Genomic DNA, 18,701 nt, shown 5'->3' with positions numbered 1-18,701 from the left:
TGTTCAGCAACAGGGCTCATCAAAGCACTTTGCAAATTAGAAATGCCAGACAAGCCATAAATAACAGCACTTTCTGCAGTTGATAAATAATAAGGCCGAGAAATGTTTTCCGCGTACACACAATGGGCGCTTCAAACAATGGCTGACGCATCGCCACCTTCTCTACAAAAGCCTTTTCTTCTGCAAAGTCTCTCCTTGACTTCCAACACCTGCTGCCTCCAGTGTAAGACCAATCACACGGCACAAACACGGCCGGCTGTTCCTCAGGCTGGCAGCGTTCGGTGGGGACAACGAACCATGAAGAAGTATAATCCCACAGATCCACCCCAACCCCACATATCCTCTGCGGCATCGCAAGGGATCCTCAGGGTCCCACATGGATTGCGCTGAGCTGCCGCTAGGACGGCCAAATACTTGGGGCTTGTCTTGCTCGTAACCTTGACAAAGGCTGTCCCTTTTCATCTTCCCTCGCACTCCTGAACTGGGAGTGTGAGCCCTTTCAGGCAGGATGTGGTTCTCCACACAACACCTGGCGTACGTTGACACTCGGTGGCAAATAAGCGGTTGAGGCAGCATTAACTCCGGCAGGAATAGTGCTTTACAGGTAATAAATGTGGATAAGGGTGCTCTCTTCTCTTCTCTCCCCTCCCCCAACCTTTGCTTGTCCTCAGCACCCCAAAGGCCCTGCCCTCTCACCAGCACCAAGCGGTAGTTTAATGGCAGGGAGCAAAACGACATCTGTCTAATAAGAGGCCTGCCTAATCTTGGCTGTATGTAAAGGCTGCCTGGGCTCCGCTAGTAAAAAGGCTGCACTAAACAACTGTGCATGCTCCCAGACCTCAAGGAAACCCAAGAAAAAGCAGAGCGTATACAGAGCCCAGTGTTGCCCAGAGACTTACACATTCGCTGCAGCTGACCCACTGGTCCACACCAGCTGGTGGTGGATCCAGTGATCATAGAACCATAGAATCGTAGAATAGCAGAGTTGGAAGGGGCCTACAAGGCCATCGAGTCCCACCCCCTGCTCAATGCAGGAATCCACCCTAAAGCATCCCTGACAGAGGGTTGTCCAGCTGCCTCTTGAATGCCTCTATTGTGGGAGAGCCCACAACCTCCCTAGGTCACTGATTCCACCGTCGTACTGCTCTATCAGTCAGGAAGTTTTTCCTGATGTCCAGCTGGAATCTGGCTTCCATTAACTTGGGCCCGTTATTCCGTGTCCTGCACTCTGGGAGGATCGAGAAGAGATCCTGGCCCTCCTCTGTGTGACAATGGTGTGATCAATTGGGCCACCTTTTTAACTGACCCAGGATGTATTGACTTCCACGTCACAACAAAGAAAATGAAGAGCTTGCTACCAAAAAAAGAGACAATCTTTATCTACAGCAGGGTGGGGTGGACAAAACGCTAAACGCGAGCCATCGCTGCCAGGAATCCTTCCAGGGTATGCCGCTGTTGTCGTTACTTTAATAATTAAGAAGAAGGAAAAACCCAGTTTGGCCACCTTGTTTCCCAGAGATCTGCAGAGTGACAGTTTCTCATGGAGGAACCACACACCACTTCCACAAGAATACAGGGGACAGAAAATGCCCAGTGGCTGCAGAGGAAAATATTCCGGTATCCATGTTCCCCGGAAGAGAATTTGGGTCATGCACGCAAGTGCTCATACCAGGGGGACCACAAAGGAGTGTGTGTGTGTGCGTGCGTGCGTGCGTAGAGTTATGCCACAAGCAAAACGCTCGAATGCTGCAGAAGGAGCTTGTGCAGGTAAGAACGACAGAGAGCTTAAGGAAGGAAGCCAAGCTACATGCTACAGAAAATCCCGATGGAGCCAGGGGCACTGGCCAGGGGGAGGAGCACCCACAGAGGATACTGAACTAGATGGGACTAGGTCTGATCCGGAGCGTTGACCCAAACACCCCCTGCATACGGCCTAATATCACATAATACCCACCCCACTCCCCAAACACAAAAGCACAGAAGGTGGAGTCTCCTTCCAAGCCGAAACTCTGTCCACACCAGGCAAAGGATCTGGAGAGAGAAAATATCTTCCTCACATGGCGGACTGCTGCTTCTGCCTGTGGCTGAGGGAGGATGGCTGACAGGAGAGAAGCCCTTTGCCTCTCAAAGCTGCATGCCAGCCATCCTTTGGAAAGTGTGTGGGGAAGAAGTGGGGGAGAGACCGCCTGCAGCAAGCAAAGGCCCACCCACTGCCAAGAGAATCCAGCCAGGACCTCAGCCCTGCAGGGAAAGGCGAGGTGCGTTTCACGGGGAAGCAAGCAATGACGGGCCGTGGGATGCTTGCGGAAGTGATAGGTTCATAGAGTTTTTCCAGTGCGGGAGCATGGATTTCCTGTAAAATGCGTAATAGGTGAGGAACAGATGCGCACTCTGCACAGGCACTGCGGGCACATGCTGCCTGACTGCCACAAAGCAAGAGTGTTTCATTAAGTGCCTCTCACCGCTGGTGCTGCCCCTGTGAAGGAGCTTTTAGACGCAGCACAAGTGAAACTTCAAGTGACAGGAAGCCAGATTCCGGCTGGACATCAGGAAAAACTTCCTGACGGTTAGAGCAGTACGACAATGGAACCAGTTCCCTAGGGAGGTGGTGGGCTCTCCCACCCTAGAGGCATTCAAGAGGCAGCTGGACAACCCTCTGTCAGGGATGCTTTAGGGTGGATTCCTGCACTGAGCAGGGGGTTGGACTCGATGGCCTTGTAGGCCCCTTCCAACTCTACTATTCTACGATTCTATGATTCACCTGCTCAGGCTTCGCTCACTCTGAACAAGACGTGTTTTCAAGGCTGAATTGAGGCCCAGAGCCTGCTGTGCCCCCACCCTCTGGCTGCTCACTGCTCCATCAGAATGAGAGACGCAGCTGGGAGACTCTCCATTGACTTCCTCGGCATCTCCTTTGCCTGGGGGTGGGTTTTCATCTGGACCAGTTCACAGAGCTGAGGCCTTGACGGTGCTGGGACAGGACAGGCAGCGAGCCCTCGGTGCCAGCAGGCACAATCCCAAGGAGGCATCCCGGGAGCACCCACCCATTCAGGGTCTGGCAGGAGAAATGCCCAACGGATGTTGATACGGCCAAAATCCCATAAAGTCAGCCCTGTGAGCTAGCCCTGCTAAACAGTTTTTTCTGGGGTTTAAAGTATCTAAGAACCCTTGAACCGGCTGTCCGGCTCCAGGCAGTTTGCTCTGTAAAAATCTGAAACCTGGAATGTAAAAGACGATGGGGCTGAGTGGGCTGGGAGAAGTGCCTAGAAGCAGTCCAGTGGGTTAGCTACCTGTGATAGCCACCTGTGATAGCCGCTTGAGACACCACAAAGCTGGGGTCACGCAGCAAGAGTGCAGCCTTAAGCCAGGAACGTGACTGGGGCCACAGCTAGACCTTAGGTTTATCCTGGGATCATCCAGGGTTCGCCTCTGCCTGAGCACTGGATCCCCTGTGTGTCACCTAGATCAGCCTTCCTCAACCTGGGGCGCTCCGGATGTGTTGGACTGCATCTCCCAGAATGCCCCAGCCTGGGGCATTCTGGGAGTTGTAGTCCAACACATCCGGAGCGCCCCAGGTTGAGGAAGGCTGACCTAGATGAACAGGTTTGACCCCTGGACAATCCAGGGATAAACCTTAGGTCTAGCTGTGGCCTGGGATGCTCAGCTCCAGACCAGAGCATGTGTGGAGTAACCAATCTCTCGCCCCTCCCCTCAACGCACCTGAGACCAAGGAAAGATGCACGCTGATAGCTTTGACCCTCTTTATTCATAAAAATGGAGGGGGGGGGCAGAGGTTAGGAGAGATTTCATCCCAGATTGGAATCAGTGCTGTTAGCCATGGAAATCCCAGGAATGGATTTCCATGGACAGTGGGGGGGGAGTGGGGGGGGGGTTATGAGAACATCCTGAGGCCCCCCCCCATGCAAGCCAAGAGCTCAAGAGCTGAGCACCTGCTTGGCATGCAAAGTGCCCCCGGTTCAACCTCCTTCATCGCCAGTTACTTTCACAGGCTGCAAGGTTTGGGGAAAGACCCCTGGCTCAAGGCCCCCGGGGGAGTTTGCTGTGGCTCAGAGCACACAAGATGACCTCTGTCTGTCATTACGGATCACCTCGAGATGGCTGCGTTTTCCCCACCCCAAAACACTTGACCCAAATCTTTGTAGTCGTCAACAGGATCGTTCCAAGGAGATAGATTTTGCTCCCCTCAAAGCCTATTTGGACAAGGAGTCAATATTCCAAGCTGTACAGGAGAACGGCTGTTATGTGGGCCTGTGAAGCTGGAACATGTGTGCAGAGGCAACCGAAAGAATGGCAAAGGAGTGGTGGATCACGCCTCCCAAACCTTCAAAATATTTATTTCTATACCGTCCAATAGCCGGAGCTCTCTGGGCGGTTCACAAAAATTAAAAACATTCAAAGTATAAAACAACAGTATAAAACCATAATATAAAATACAATATAAAAGCTCAACACGATCAAAACAGCAGCAATGCAAAATTACAAATTTAAAACACCAAGTTAAAATTTATTTATAGACTGTTAAAATGCTGGGAGAATAAAAAGGTCTTCACCTGGCGTCTAAAGGCATATAATGTAGGTGCCAAACGAACCTCCTTAGGGAGCTCATTCCACAGCCAGGGTGCCACAGCAGAGAAGGCCCTGCTCCTGGTAGCCACCTCCCTCACTTCCTTTGGCAGGGGCTCACGGAGAATATATACCGGGTTTATTGTGAATTGACCATTCTGAACCTTGTTGTAATTGCAAGCACAGAAACAGGGGTGGCAATTATTCTGGATCAATCAACGTGAAATAAAAATGGGCAGAAACCATCAATCCATGCAACCCTTTTAAGAATATGCAGTGGTCTTCACACAACCGTCACGCAAGCAGACCTCCACTCCCACAACAGGACTTCGCCTTGCTCTCCTCTCCCTGACCTTCCTCCCCCCACCCACCCCGAACACGTACCCAACATCTGCTTCAGAGGGTTCCCCAACATTCTGGAGCAGATTTCGGGGAGGGAGGGGGAGGCACAAAGGGAGCTGCTGGGGGAGGGGGCAGAACGAGAGGGACACCATTAGATACAATCCAGCATGTTCTACATTACAAGTTTCTCAGAACTGTGTCAGGACGGAGAAGCCCTGGGAACGGAATATGCCCATTTTAGAGATGGGGATCGAGTGACGTGACCAAGGCCACCCAGTGAGTCAGACTGAGTTGGGCATTGATCCTAGAGGACTCGGTTGCTGCTTATTCCCCACACCACCACCACCAAGCTGGGAAAGTCCTATCCATTCATCTCACTCACAGTCCTGGCTGCAATACTGCTGAAATTTGCTGCAAATTTACTTCCAAGTAAACCTGCAGCAGGCTGGAGTGCAAATTACCAGAAAGATCTGGGGCTTGGAATGAGTGCCGTCTTGCTCCCATGTCAGCCGATAAATCCTCCAGGCAGGTGTACATTGCTAAAATGGGAAGTGTTGGTGACTGAGCAATTAACACCTGGCAAAATTGGCTGAAAGACCCACCTTAACACATTTCAGATATTTGGTGGGGGGGGAGGGAGGAAGAAAAGGGGAAACGTTTTCATGAGTCCCGGAAGCAGCGCAATTGCTTTGTAACCATGGTCTTGTATATGCACAAGTCCTGACACTGAAGTTAGATTCCGGAGCCAAACTCATTGGTGGCTTCACACATTCCCCAAGAGTTCACCACAGACTGTACACCTAACATGGCGCCACAACAAGTCATCAGCATACCTGCGCCACACACATATAAAGACATCTTTGTTGCATTCAAATGTATGGCTTTTGAGGATACGCACTTGAAATCTCCTGTAAGTTCAGTGAAAACATGTCACGTGAGAAACATAGAATAGTAAAGTTGGAAGGTGCCTATAAGGCCATCCAGTCCAACCCTCCACTCAATGCTGTGCCTGGGAACGGGTGAAAGATCTCAACTCAGGTCCATGCGCATCACAACACAACATCCACAGGCCTCCCTGATCCCCTGACCTAAGCGCCTGTGGCTCCTGCCTAGGGCTACTCGTCACTCATAGGAAAGCATTCTGCTCATACCCAGGAGAACTCTTGCCATCTTTGATGCCTCAAATGCTCCAAAGCCATCTCCTAGCACTGAAAACAAACTCCCCAAAACCACAGCCTCTGACCTGAAAAACCTGCCTCCTAAATCCAGACTGGGGGAGTGGGCACAGCGAAGTTCCTCATTGGCACTCAACACATGCTCAGGGACACTTTATAATGACCTATGTTGCAGTATTAAAAAGACTCAGCATGTCACAGAAGAATGGATCCACAGCTGTGAGCTACACAGAACCTCCATGTTCAGGGGCAGAATACCTCTGAATGCCATTTGCAGGGCGGTGGAGGCAAGCAACAGAAGCTGTTCTGGGCAAACTGGAGGCCTTTGGCTGAACCCTGTTGGAAACAGGAACCTGGGCTGGATGGACGCACCTGGATCTGCACCATCCACGGGGCTCTTTCTCTTCACATAGGTAGAAGCTATTGAGTAGACAAAACCATATGGAGGCGGAGGGGGAGAATAGGTCTGGTCGTGGTTCCCATCCCAACTGACCAACAGAACCTCCAGGCTCAGAGGCACATTACCCCGATTGCCAACTGCTCACGAGGAGAGGCAGCAAACAGCCGGGTTCCCCCCCCCCCCCGCCCCACACGCCTAGGCCACAGCGAGGACGAGCTAGATGGTCCACCATGTTATGGTGATATTAAGCCCCACGGGGGTGTGGGGAAGCACTCTGTGCATGCCCAGAGCCCCTGGCACGGACCTGATGCCCTCCCCCCCGCCGCGACTGACCTGGTCTCCGCCGGACGTGGGTCTTCCGGCCGCTGCAGAAGCGCACTTTGCTGAAGACGCTCAGCACGTGCCTCTCGCAAAGGGAGCGGCCGTCCTTGCTGGGGCTGGAGCGGCGCTTGGAGGCGGACACGCGGTCGCTGTTGGACTCGCGCGCCTGCCGCTTCTGCCGGATCAGCGAGCTGGCGATGGCCGCGGCCATGGCCGGACCGGGGGCGGCGGGAGCAGCAGTCACGGGCCGCCCGAGCTAGCCCTCGTCGGTCCCTCGACGGCCCCCCATGGGTGCAGCAGGCGGCGGAAGCCCCGAGGCCCGGCTGGGCAGGCGCGCTTCACCTCCCCCCCCCCCCAGCCCAGAGGCTGGGGGGAAAAGACGCGTCTGCCCCCCCCCGGTGGATCCCACGGGGGGAACGGTGCAGGGGGCGGCCGGAGACGCGCCGACGAGCCGGGCGAAGTCCGCGCTGGCCCCGGTGCTCGCCCAGCTCCGCAGCCGCGTCCAGGGCGAGGCGGCGTCTTTGCGCGAAGGGACGGGCGCAGCCGAGGGACTCCGGGCGGGGGTGCCAAGAGCGGCCCGGGGGCCCAGGGGGCTCCGGCCTCACGCTCCCCCCGCGCGCGCCGGCGGCGCTGGGCGGCGCATCACCAGCGCGCGGCGCGCTCCGACGGGGCGGCGGCAGGGGGCGAGGGCGCCGGCGGCCCCCGGCTCGGGCGAGGCAGGTCCCGGGCGGCCCGGCCGGGCTGCATGGCCGCGCTGCGGGGCCGCGGAGGCGCCGGCCGAGCCCCGCGCATCGCCCCTCCGCACCTCTCCCCGCGCTCGTCGCCGGCCGCTCCGAAGGCGAAGGCGGCGCCGTCTGGCTTCTCGCGGGTTGCGGGAGGGGGGGCGAAGGCGGGCTCTCTCACGCGCCCGCCCCCCTTCGCCGCCGCCTCTTCCTCTCCCGCGCCGGTGGCGCGGCGGCGGCGGCGGTGGCTGCTGCTACCTGGCGGCCGGCGCCGCTGCTGCCCCCGCCCCGCAGCGGCGGCCGCATCGTCCCGCGCCGGCCTCCGCCCCGCCGAGCCAGCGCAGCGGCCGGGCGGCGGAGCCCGCGGCGCTCCCGCCACTCGGGGGCCGCCCAGCCGCCGCCGCCGCCCTCGCTCCCACCCCCAGGGACTGGCAGGGGAGGGCGCTGGGGTCCCGATCCGCGGCGGGCGGCGCGGGCAGAATGGCAGCCTCCTCCGAGCCCCCGCCAGCCCGCCCGCCCGCCGGCAGCCTCGCCTCCCTCCCTCCCCGCTTCTACGCAATCCTACGTGACCGAGGTGTGGATGAGAGACTCGCCCGGGCAGCGAGAGAGGCCGAGAGCCAGCGAACACTGCGGGAACAGCCGATTCGAGAGCTCACCGGGGCACAGCAGCGGCGAGGGCTGGCTTTCAGCCCCGGAACCTCTTTCGCCATGCGCTTAGAACCTCGGGGAGAAAAGAAGAACACAGCCCTTCTCTGAGCATGTGCAGAATGCCCATAGCTCTGCACCTGAGACAGCCCCTCAGAGCAGGGAGTCAGGGGCAGGGATGCCAGCCACCGGTGAGCCCTCCCCCCCGCTAGAGCACCGCAGATTTGGCCGCTGGGAGCCAAACGGCCATAAAGACCAGAGGCTGCCCCCTCTCCCTTGTGTCAAAAGCAGGACATGGGGGTGGGGGTCTAGAATTAAGACTCACTGGGGACAAAAGGCACCCAAGCCGTTAGAACCTTGAAATGAACATTCAAATGAAGCCAAACCACAAGTTTAACTTTGTAAATCAAAAAGGATTAGAGAAAGACTGTTGTGTCATTCCTGGGGGCGGGGGGGGGGGGTTGGGAGGGGAGCCTTAGATCACGCCTCAGGGCTAACACATTCACACAACATAAGGGATCCCCCAGTGGAACTGGCTTGCAGAGAGCAAGTTCTGCTGGTGGAAATGCTGAAAGGGTTCTACCAAAAGAAATTCGCAAACCTGGCTTTGATTCCAAAGCAAAAGGGCTCAATCTAGATCAGGGATGGGGAAACTTTTCCCTATGAAGAAGGCCCCTTGACTCACAGGAAATGTCAGATGGGGCAGGTAGCTGGGAGTGAGCAAAGGCAGGGCCAGAAGTGGGGCAGCAAATGCAGCATGGCATTGCTCTTTCTTGCTCTGTGCTACCCTGGTCCTTCCACACGAAGGGGAAGGAGAAGCCATTCCCAGAGGGTCTGTCCGTCCGTCCAGAGAGCAACAGTGGGCCTGCAGCTGCTGGGTGCTGCTGTTGACAGCCACACAGAACGAAGCTGAGGGCCACAAGTCCACCTGGGACTCATCCAGTGCAAGGGTTCTATGGTTCTCACAGGTGGTCCTCACAGGAAGTCCGGGCACTTGATTGTTGTGTTTAAATGTACGCGTATGCTGCTTTACAGAGTACACCAAGCAACGTAATCAAAAGACAGAGAGAGAGAGAGATGGCCCCGGGGAACCTGCACTCTAATTTGCAGCAGCGTTGGAGACAACAGAGAGAAGGAGGGTCAGGCCAGCATGAGAGCTGTATGTGAGAAAACACCGTGATGCGCACTGCTCACCTGAGTGCCACATCACAGCCATGTGTTCTAGCGTCTTCTGCAACTTGGGGGCAGGCGTGCCCTGGCATAGCTGCAAGGGGTGGCAAACTGCCTTAGATCAGCCATGCCTGGAACCCCATGGTGGAACCTAACTAGCAGTTTGGAGAATGCTACCAGAGACCGAAAGCCCCATCCGACCATCTCTCAAATGGGAATATTGCTCCGTGCTTCCTAAGCAATGGGAAGTTCCAAGGGTAAAATTGCAGGCTTTCGCTTCCTTTGGATGAGAGACGTAAGACGCTGTTTCCATATTTGCTTCACTTACAAATAGACAAGCGGAGCTTGTGGGAGACAAAAACACTCCTAGAAAAAGGATGTGCACATTCCCAGTAGGGATGTGCTCTGCTACTCCTCGGACCGGAGAAGCAGGAGCGGATTGTGGGGGGGCTTCGCCTCCTCTTAAGGCGGAGGCGAAGAGGATCGGGGGATCCGCGGAGCGTTGCGGAGCAGATCGAGGTGAAAGCGGATCCTTCGCCTCAATCCGGAGCTCCGCAAAAAAGGTAAGGGGGGTTTTACTTGGCCCTGCCGCTGTCGCTCCCGCCCATGCAGCGACGGCGGCAGAGCCAGGTAAGGGGCAGGGGGGTCTTACCTGCATCCGCGGCCTAGTCTTCCTGTTTGAGTCCTTGGGCTCAGTTGAAGCAGCTGCGGGACCGCGGACGGATGCAAGTAAGGGAGAGGAGGGAGGGGGGTTTCCCTGGCTCTGCCACTGTCACCGCCCATGCGGTGACAGCGGCAGAGCCAGGTAAGGAGGAGGGGGGTCTCACCTGCATCCGTCCACGGTCCTGCGGCTGCTTCAACTGAGCCCGAGGACTCAAACAGAAAGACTAGGCCACAACAGCGGATCGGGTGCGAAGAGGATCGGGGGGGTCCGTGCACACCCCTAATTCCCAGTGAGTAACAGGTGTGCAGCCCTTTCTCCCACCGTCATATGCTCTGCTGGTGTGTTTGTAAATATGACCAAAACAGGAAAATAGCATCTTTAGTGTTGCTCCCCAAGATCTGATGGGCTTCCCATCCCAAAAGCTAGAGAGACATTTCCTGCTCCTACTAGAACATCTCCTGGATAGACTATTAGCCAGTGACCACCCTGACGTAGGGATGTTCAGACGGCATCCCAAAGTCTCCGTTTCCACCACAGCGTTGAAGATCAGCCAAGACCGTCACGTCAATTATGTCAGCTGAACACCAACGAAGCAGCCACGGTGCATACGGCCTACGATTCCCCGGGAGGTCCACCAAAGGCTGAACCTGGTAAGGCTGTGCTTGGGCGAGCTTTGAATAGTCAGGGTTCAGCAGATAGGAGTTACTTCTCATTCATTTTGGGAATTCTATTTCCGTGCAGGGAAAACATAATATGTAAAGTGGTCCTGCGAGTCACAGGTAGGCAAAAAAAAAAAAAAAAGGGGGGGGGGAGAAATTTACAAGCAACTCCTGGGCCTTATATTCAGAAGAAGCTGGGGCAGGATCTGCTTTAAAACGTTTTGTAACAGTAGTGACAACTGTTGGGACACAGGACACACTCCCAATATAGTTTTCAAACCATTTTCAAAGTGTCATATCCTGCTTAGTGTAGAACTGGCCATAGACTCAGTCCCTGGCACTGCCCATTAAAAGGATAGAGCTGGCAAAAATGTCTCTCTTCTGAGACCCTGGGAAGTGGCTGCCTGTGAGAATAGACAGTGCTGGTCTATAAGTGCTCATAAGAACATAGGAAGAGCCCTGGTGCTACAGCACACCACGCGTCCATCTAATCCAGCATTCTGTTCCCACAGTGGCTGACGGGAAACCCACAAACCGCATGAATGCAAAAGTGCTCGCCTGCAAAAGTTGCTTTTATCAGTTGGGATACTGAAATCTTAATCAGCTCCAAAGGTCTGAAACCAGGGCTGGGCAGGGGGGGGGGAGTTCATAGAATCATATAATAGTAGAGTTGGAAGGGGCCTACAAGGCCATCGAGTCCAACCCCAGGCTCAATGCAGGAATCCACCCTAAAGCATCCCTGAGAGATGGCTGTCCAGCTGCCTCTTGAAGGCCTCTAGTGTGGGAGAGCCCACAACCTCCCTAGGTAACCGGTTCCATTGTGGTACTGCTCTAACAATCAGGAAGTTTTTCCTGATGTCCAGCTGGAATCTGGCTTAGAATCATAGAACAGCAGAGTTGGAAGGGGCCTACAAGGCCATTGAGTCCAACCCCCTGCCCAATGCAGGAATCCACCCTAAAGCATCCCCAACAGAAGCATGTCCAGCTGCCTCTCGAAGGCCTCTAGGGTGGGAGAGCCCACAACCTCCCTAGGTAACTGGTTCCATTGTCGTACTGCTCTAACAGTCAGGAAGTTTTTCCTGATGTCCAGCTGGAATCTGGCTTAGAATCATAGAACAGCAGAGTTGGGAGGAGCCTACAAGGCCATCGAGTCCAACCCCCTGCTCAATGCAGGAATCCACCCTAAAACATCCCTGACAGATGGTTGTCCAGCTGCCTCTTGAAGGCCTCTAGAGTGGGAGAGCCCACAACCTCCCTAGGTAAATGGTTCCATTGTCGTACTGCTCTAACAGTCAGTTGGCATGGGCCTATGATTTTGAGGGGGGGGCTACTCCGAGTCCCCCTGGGCAAAGTTGCTTGATTTTTCTGCTGCTGTTGATGAATTTGCCCAAAGAAAAGCACGTAAAGCATTTCTAAATGTGAAGAAGTGATGTCTTATATACATCTTGAATAAAAGTGCTTGCCATTACCTTTTTTATATATCGTTCTAGTTCATTTGTAGTTAGAACTGATTAAATATACTTAATGAGCAGTTTGAAATGGGGCCTACATTTCCTATCTAGCCTGGGCCCTATTACCAGCTTTGCCCAGCCCTGTCTGAAACTATAAGACAGCACCGTGTGCTCATTCACACATGCAGCCTGAAGGCCTGCTGCTGATGCTGATGTGTGCATCTGTACGATGGAGCTGGGTGAGGATGGAGAGACCTCAGACATGCAGCTTTGGGCACTGCCGTTGTGTTCGGCTGTTGCTCTCACTTCTCCAAATCACAGCCGAGTTTGTATCAGATTTCAGTTTCCTAATCAATAAAAGCAACGGTGGTGTCACTTCTTAGATCTTTCTCTCCACGGGGTAACGTTGCCTGACGACAAATAATGCAGCCTGTGACACCATATGATAGAGCACAGTGCAAAGAATGAAAGGAGGAGCGAGGAGTGGAAGAGGAGGGCAAGTGAATAGCCACAGTCCAGAGGGAGCACAGAAGCATGTGTGTGTGCCACAAAGGTGGGAGAAACTGAAAATCATGTAGCCCTCCATGCCATACAAGGCGATCACCCCACCACCCCGATCTAAGCCAAACTGCTGAGAGAGAATGCTGTGTAGAAAACCAGCTGCAAAGCAAGCCACTCCAGACGACTCGAGAAAGTGAGTCAAGTTATGCGCTGGCTATAGAGTGAAGAAGAAAGACTATAGCCTCATTAACTTGTCATGGAGAGAGAGAGAGAGAGAAACGCCCAGTGCCAAGTAGATGAAGCATACTATGGGCATAGAATCAGAACAGCAGAGTTGGAAGGGGCCTAAAAGGCCATCGAGTCCAACCCCCTGCTCAATGCAGGAATCCACCCTAAAGCATCCCTGACAGAGGGTTGTCCAGCTGCCACTTGAAGGCCTCTAGTGTGGGAGAGCCCACAACCTCACCAGGCAACTGCTTCCATTGTCGTACTGCTCTAACAGTCAGGAAGATTTTCCTGATGTCCAGCCGGAATCTGGCTTCCTTTAACTTGAGCCCGTTATTCTGAGTCTTGCATTCTGGGAGGATCGAGAAGAGATCCTGGCCCTCCTCTGTGTGACAACCTTTCAAGTATTTGAAGAGTGCTCTCATGTCTCCCCTCAATCTTCTCTTCTCCAGGCTAAACATGCCCAGTTCTTTCAGTCTCTCTTCATAGGGCTTTGTTTCCAGACCCCTGATCATCCTGGTTGCCCTCCTCTGAACACGCTCCAGCTTGTCTGCGTCCTTCTTGAATTGTGGAGCCCAGAACTGGACGCAATACTCTAGATGAGGCCTAACCAGGGCCGAATAGAGAGGAACCAGTACCTCACATGATTTGGAAGCTATACTTCTATTAACGCAGCCCAAAATAGCATTTGCCTTTCTTGCAGCCATAAAGCCATCCACTTTAAGACTGGGGGTGGGGTGGGGTGGGGTGACCACCCAACTTTCCCCAGCATCCAGTCTGTGGTGACGAGAATTCCTGCTCACCCAGGAAAAGAAAGACCACAAATCATTGGGAGCGGGGAGGGGACATTGGTTGTGGAGACCCCCACAGGCAGCAGGTGAGGTCTGCTCCACATGTTCTCGTTTCAAAATCCTTATATCCTGTGTTTCTGCATTATATAATGGATGTCCAAGGCGGCTTACAGCCCACTTAATTAAAAACAAAAGGGAAGAATACAATAAGCAGCAGATTAAACAACTACGTGGAAAATGCTGCTGTGAATAAAACCGATAGGTGTGCAGCGTGAAGGTTTGCCACGTGTTCACATGCAGCGATCTACATGCTGGCCTCACCCTGCTCCCTCAACCTTGTGTGGAGGACGTGCATGCCATGCGACCAGCGGATGTACAGGATCTGACCCTCGCAAGCCATCTTTCCTGAACTGATCCACTATGCCCTTCCTCTGCATTTACACCTTTAAGCAATGGTCAGGCTATGAATCGCTGTGAGCTTGGTTTTGCTGCTCCTGTGTTCGTGGCTCAAGTATAAGACCTGCACTGACTAGCAGTTTGCTCCGGTTTTAAAATACTTCTGCTAGCATGGGATGTGTGAACTGGGACACGCACACCCCCAAATCAGCCTTCCTCAACCTGGTGCCCTGCAGGTGTGTTGTGATTCCACCTCCCATCGTGTTCAGTGTGGGCCCTGTTCTAGCCGGAGCAAAATCCTTTTCGGAATCTCCATTTTAAAATTCCGTAGGGTTATTAGAGGAAGGGTCCTTTCCTGGTAGACTGAAGGTCTTCATATCAAGACCATTACTGGCTGCTGGGTCTGACCCCCATTCTACATTGCTTCTGCACGGGGGAGTGGGGCACGGAGTCTTCCGATCGCCGGCACAGAAAACGTTCGCACAGCTGCTCTAAAAACACACCACAAGCCTGGAGGAGGGTTTAAAATTCAACATCGCTTTAAAAATAAACGGCCGCAGCTGTGAATGAATAAAGGCGGCTTCCCCTTCCGCCCCATCATGGCTGGCAATCCTCCTCCTCCTCCCCCAGCCCAGCATCCAGCCCACATCTCTTCGGTTGGCCATTGAGAGGGAAACCCAGAGTTTAACCAGCTCTTGTTAGAACCGCTCAAAGGCCCTCGGTCTTCCGCATTGACGAGGATGCTTATTAAGCAGAAACAAGACGGATGCTTTATATTTTATTAATATTTTATCCTCTGCGAGGCAGACCCTTCCTGCATGTAGCCAAATAATTAAAATTCATCATGTTTCGGCACTCCTTGGTTTCTAGGCGTGGGTGGAAGGATTTTGAGAGAGGCACACGGGTAAGCCCTGGAATGACAGCACTTTAACTCCCTCCCAGCCATGGGAGTTTCCTCAGCTGTGGTTTGGGATTGATGGGGCAGTGACAGTGGTGGCGATTGTACAACAAGGATGCTCACCGCCGTTTAGGAATGCGTTCTTTGTATTTTATTCAGAGAGCTGCTTCTTCAAAGTGTGGGACTGGTCATGCATTCTGAATGACTGTCAGGGTGCAGCCCTGTGCAGGTTTAGACGGAAAATTGTCCCACAACCCATACCATGCCCTGGGTGGCTGTCTAAACATGCATAGGACTAAACCCTAAATATATTACATGTGTTCCCTTTCAATATAGGTGGTTCAAGGTAGTTGAGGATTCAGGATTGGGGTAAGGAACTCAAAGCAGCTTCCCTTGGCTACTATGGCCACAGCTAGACCGAAGGTTTATCCTGGGATCACCCAGGGTTCGCCCCTGCCTGAGCACTGGATCCCCTGTGTGTCACCTAGATGAACAGGTTTGACCCCAGGACAATCCTGGGATAAACCTTAGGACTAGCTATGGCCTAAGAGGGTCAAAATGAAAGATTGGTCCTGGGTTTTGGGGTTTCCACATGTGAAAAATCCAGGGAAGTTCCTTGCCCCAATCTTGCACCCCCAACTACCTTGAGCCACCTATATAGAAAGGGGGGAAATTAATATATTTAGGGTGCAACCCTATGCATGTTTAGGCAGAAAGAAGTCCTACAATGGTGGGGGTGGGACTATTTTCTGTCTAAACACGCACAGGGTTGCACCCTTATATTCATTCAAAATGCACGACCAGTCCCAAACTTTGAGGAAGCAGCTCTCTGAATAAAATAGAAAGAATGCATTTATGCCTCTCCCACTACAACATAGTAATCCTTGCCTATTCTCTCCAAGGCCATTAATATCGCCATTCCTCAAGGCTCAATCGTAAACCGAAGCCCTTCTTAAAATTCCACTCAGTCCCTTGCACTCTTTCTGTCTTACAACAGACTCCTTGAAAACCTATTCATAATTCTTCATCTTTTTTAACCTCAACACAGCTGAGGTTGTGCAAGTTCTGCTTTGTGACACACCACAGGCTTTGGGCCTGAAAGCCAACTCTTCCATGTCCTGCTTACATCCTTGAGGCAGAAAGAAGCCCCAAGGCCAACACCAGCCAGCCTCCCAAAACCAGGAGCAAGTCTGGCCTAGCAAAGGCGGCGGTGGCGGTGATCTTCAAAGCCCTTTGAACCCAGTTGTTTGGGGGCCAAACTTCCTGACTGTCAGAGCAGTACGACAATGGAATCAGTGACCTAGGGAGGTTGTGGGCTCTCCCACACTAGAGGCTTTCAAGAGGCAGCTGGACAACCACCTGTCAGGGATGCTTTAGGGTGGATTCCTGCATTGAGCAGGGCGTTGGACTCCATGGCCTTGTAGGTCCCTTCCAACTCTGCTATTTTATGATGTGGTGGCAAGATCCTATTTTAAAAGCAAAGGGGTACACAGGCAAGGAGCGCAGAACCCTTCCCCCCCTCTCCATGGCTCCCCCACCCCACCCCCATGCACCATCTAACCAAGGACAAGCAGGCCTTACTTCTGTTATTGAAACCCCAGCAAGGAGACAAGTGCGAGGAGAGAGTTCTGCACTCATCACCTGCGCATAAGAGGAGCCCTGATGCTGGGTCAGACCAAGGCTCCATCTAGTCATAGAATCATAGAATCATAGCAGAGTTGGAAGGGGCCTCCAAGGCCATCGAGTCCAACCCCCTGCTCAATGCAGGAATCCACCCTAAAGCTGCCTCTTGAGGGCCTCGAGTGTGGGAGAGCCCACAATCTCCCTAGGTCATTGGTTCCATTGTCGTACTGCTCTAACAGTCAGGAAGTTTTTCCTGATGTCCAGCCGGAATCTGGTTTCCTGTAACTTGAGCCCGTTATTCCGTGTCCTGCACTCTGGGAGGATGGAGAAGAGATCCTGGCCCTCCTCTGTGTGACAACCTTTTAAGTATTTGAAGAGTGCTTTCATGTCTCCCCTCAATCTTCTCTTCTCCAGGCTAAACATGCCCAGTTCTTTCATTCTGTCTTCATAGGGCTTTGTTTCCAGACCCCTGATCATCCTGGTTGCCCTCCTCTAAACACGCATTCTGTTCCCATAGCGGCCAACCAGATGCTCCAATGGGAAGCCCACAAGCATGACACACGTGTAATAGCATCCTCCCACCCATGTTCCACAGCAACTGTCACTGAGTCTGGAGGTAGCATAGAGGCATCAGGACCAGTAGCTATTGATAGCCTCCTCCTCCAGGAATGTATCTAACCCCCTTTAAAGATATCCAAATCGGTGGCCATCACTACATCCTGTGGTAGTGAGTTCCATAGTTCAACTATGCACTGTGTGAAGAAGTACTTCCTCTTAGTTGTCCTGGATCTCCAACCCATCAGCTTCATGGGATGACCCCTTTGGGTTCTAGTATTTTGAGAAAGAAAAATGTCGCCCGATCCACACACTATGCATCATTTTGTACAACTCTATCATGTCTCCCCCCTCAGCCTCCTTTTTTCCAAGCTAAACAATCCCAGTGGATGTAACCTTCCCTCATAGGGGAGATGCTCCAGCCCCTTCATCATTTTAGTTGCCCTTCTCTACACTCCCCCACCCAGCTTTATACATCCCTTTTGCTTTTAAAGGAGCCTCGTGTGGCACAGAGTGGTAAGCGGCAGTTACTGCAGCCGAAACTCTCCCCACGGCCTGAGTTCGATCCCAGCAGAAGCTGGTTCTCAGGCAGCCGGCTCAGGTCGACTCAGCCTTCCATCCTTCCGAGGTCGGTAAAAGGAGTACCCAGCTAGCTGGGGGAAAGGTAGCCACGACTGGGGAAGGCAATGGCAAACCATCCCGCTACAAAGTCTGCCAAGAAAACGTCCGCGAAAGCAGGCATCCCTCTAGGAGTCAGCAATGACTCAAGTGCTTGCACGAGAGGTTCCTTTCCTTTCCTTCCTTTGCTTTTAAATGAATGGTATGTGTATGAAGAGAATGGACGATTTCCCACTCAGAGTGACTGAGCTGGCTGGTCAGTTTCATTCTAAGGAGGCCCAGTTGATGCAACTCTCCACTGCTGTATTACAATGAGTTCTTCAACAGCCATGGCGCTCTCGTTTAAACAAAGTTTGCCCTTCCCTCGCTAGGGCATTCATTAGCTGGTGCTGGGTCCTTAAAAAACAACCTGCCCGCAGAGGATTAATGCAGAAAGGTGCTTGGCTCCATCTTAAAACGAACAGCACCCAAAACAATGACTGTGGAAAATGCAGAAGGGACCGGCTGGCCGGAGAGGTGCAACCTTTGTAGGGTGCGAGGCCCTTTCAGAGGCCGGAGGGGAAAGGGTTCTGCCTGACAACAGCAGAAGCGTTTATTCCTCTTGAGTGGCTTTTCATCACCTAAATCAAAGAGAGAGGTGTTGTGGAATGAAGCTTTGGCCGGCTGAAAGGCAATCTCAGCAGCCTGGGAATGAGACTGTCAGGCTTCATTTTCCTCCAAGGAAATCCAATTGGGTTCATAAACCTCCCCAAAGCATCTCATTTTCACAAAAATCTGTTTCAGAGAAAGCTCGGATGAGGGCAGAGCGCAGAGGACAAACTCAACTGGCAAAAGAGGGCAGAAGAAGGGGAGAGGGGGCCACATTGGAAGACAGAAACACATTGGAAGACAGAAACACATTGGAAGACAGAAACAAACTTCAAAGTGATCTTGATAGGCTGGAGTGCGGGGCTGAAAACAA

The 18,701-nt window shown here is 53.2% G+C and overlaps 1 protein-coding gene across 2 annotated transcripts in view; it reads right to left on the bottom strand.

Moving 5' to 3' along the window:
* FGF12 (fibroblast growth factor 12) overlaps nucleotides 1–18,701 on the bottom strand; it is a 271,217-nt gene that overhangs the window by 103,141 nt on the left and 149,375 nt on the right. The window contains exon 1 of one of the 2 annotated variants that reach the window (XM_063131733.1): nucleotides 6,835–7,040. The exons of the other annotated variant lie outside the window; for it this stretch is intronic. Coding sequence (XP_062987803.1) covers nucleotides 6,835–7,033 — 199 coding nt within the window. The 5' untranslated portion in view covers nucleotides 7,034–7,040. Of the gene's footprint in view, nucleotides 1–6,834; nucleotides 7,041–18,701 lie in introns of those variants that run through there. 2 annotated transcript variants of the gene reach the window in all.

Source organism: Elgaria multicarinata, chromosome 8 (genome assembly GCF_023053635.1).
Source record: "Elgaria multicarinata webbii isolate HBS135686 ecotype San Diego chromosome 8, rElgMul1.1.pri, whole genome shotgun sequence".
NCBI classification, from domain to species: domain Eukaryota; kingdom Metazoa; phylum Chordata; class Lepidosauria; order Squamata; family Anguidae; genus Elgaria; species Elgaria multicarinata.
This window is presented reverse-complemented; position numbering and strand designations above follow the sequence as displayed.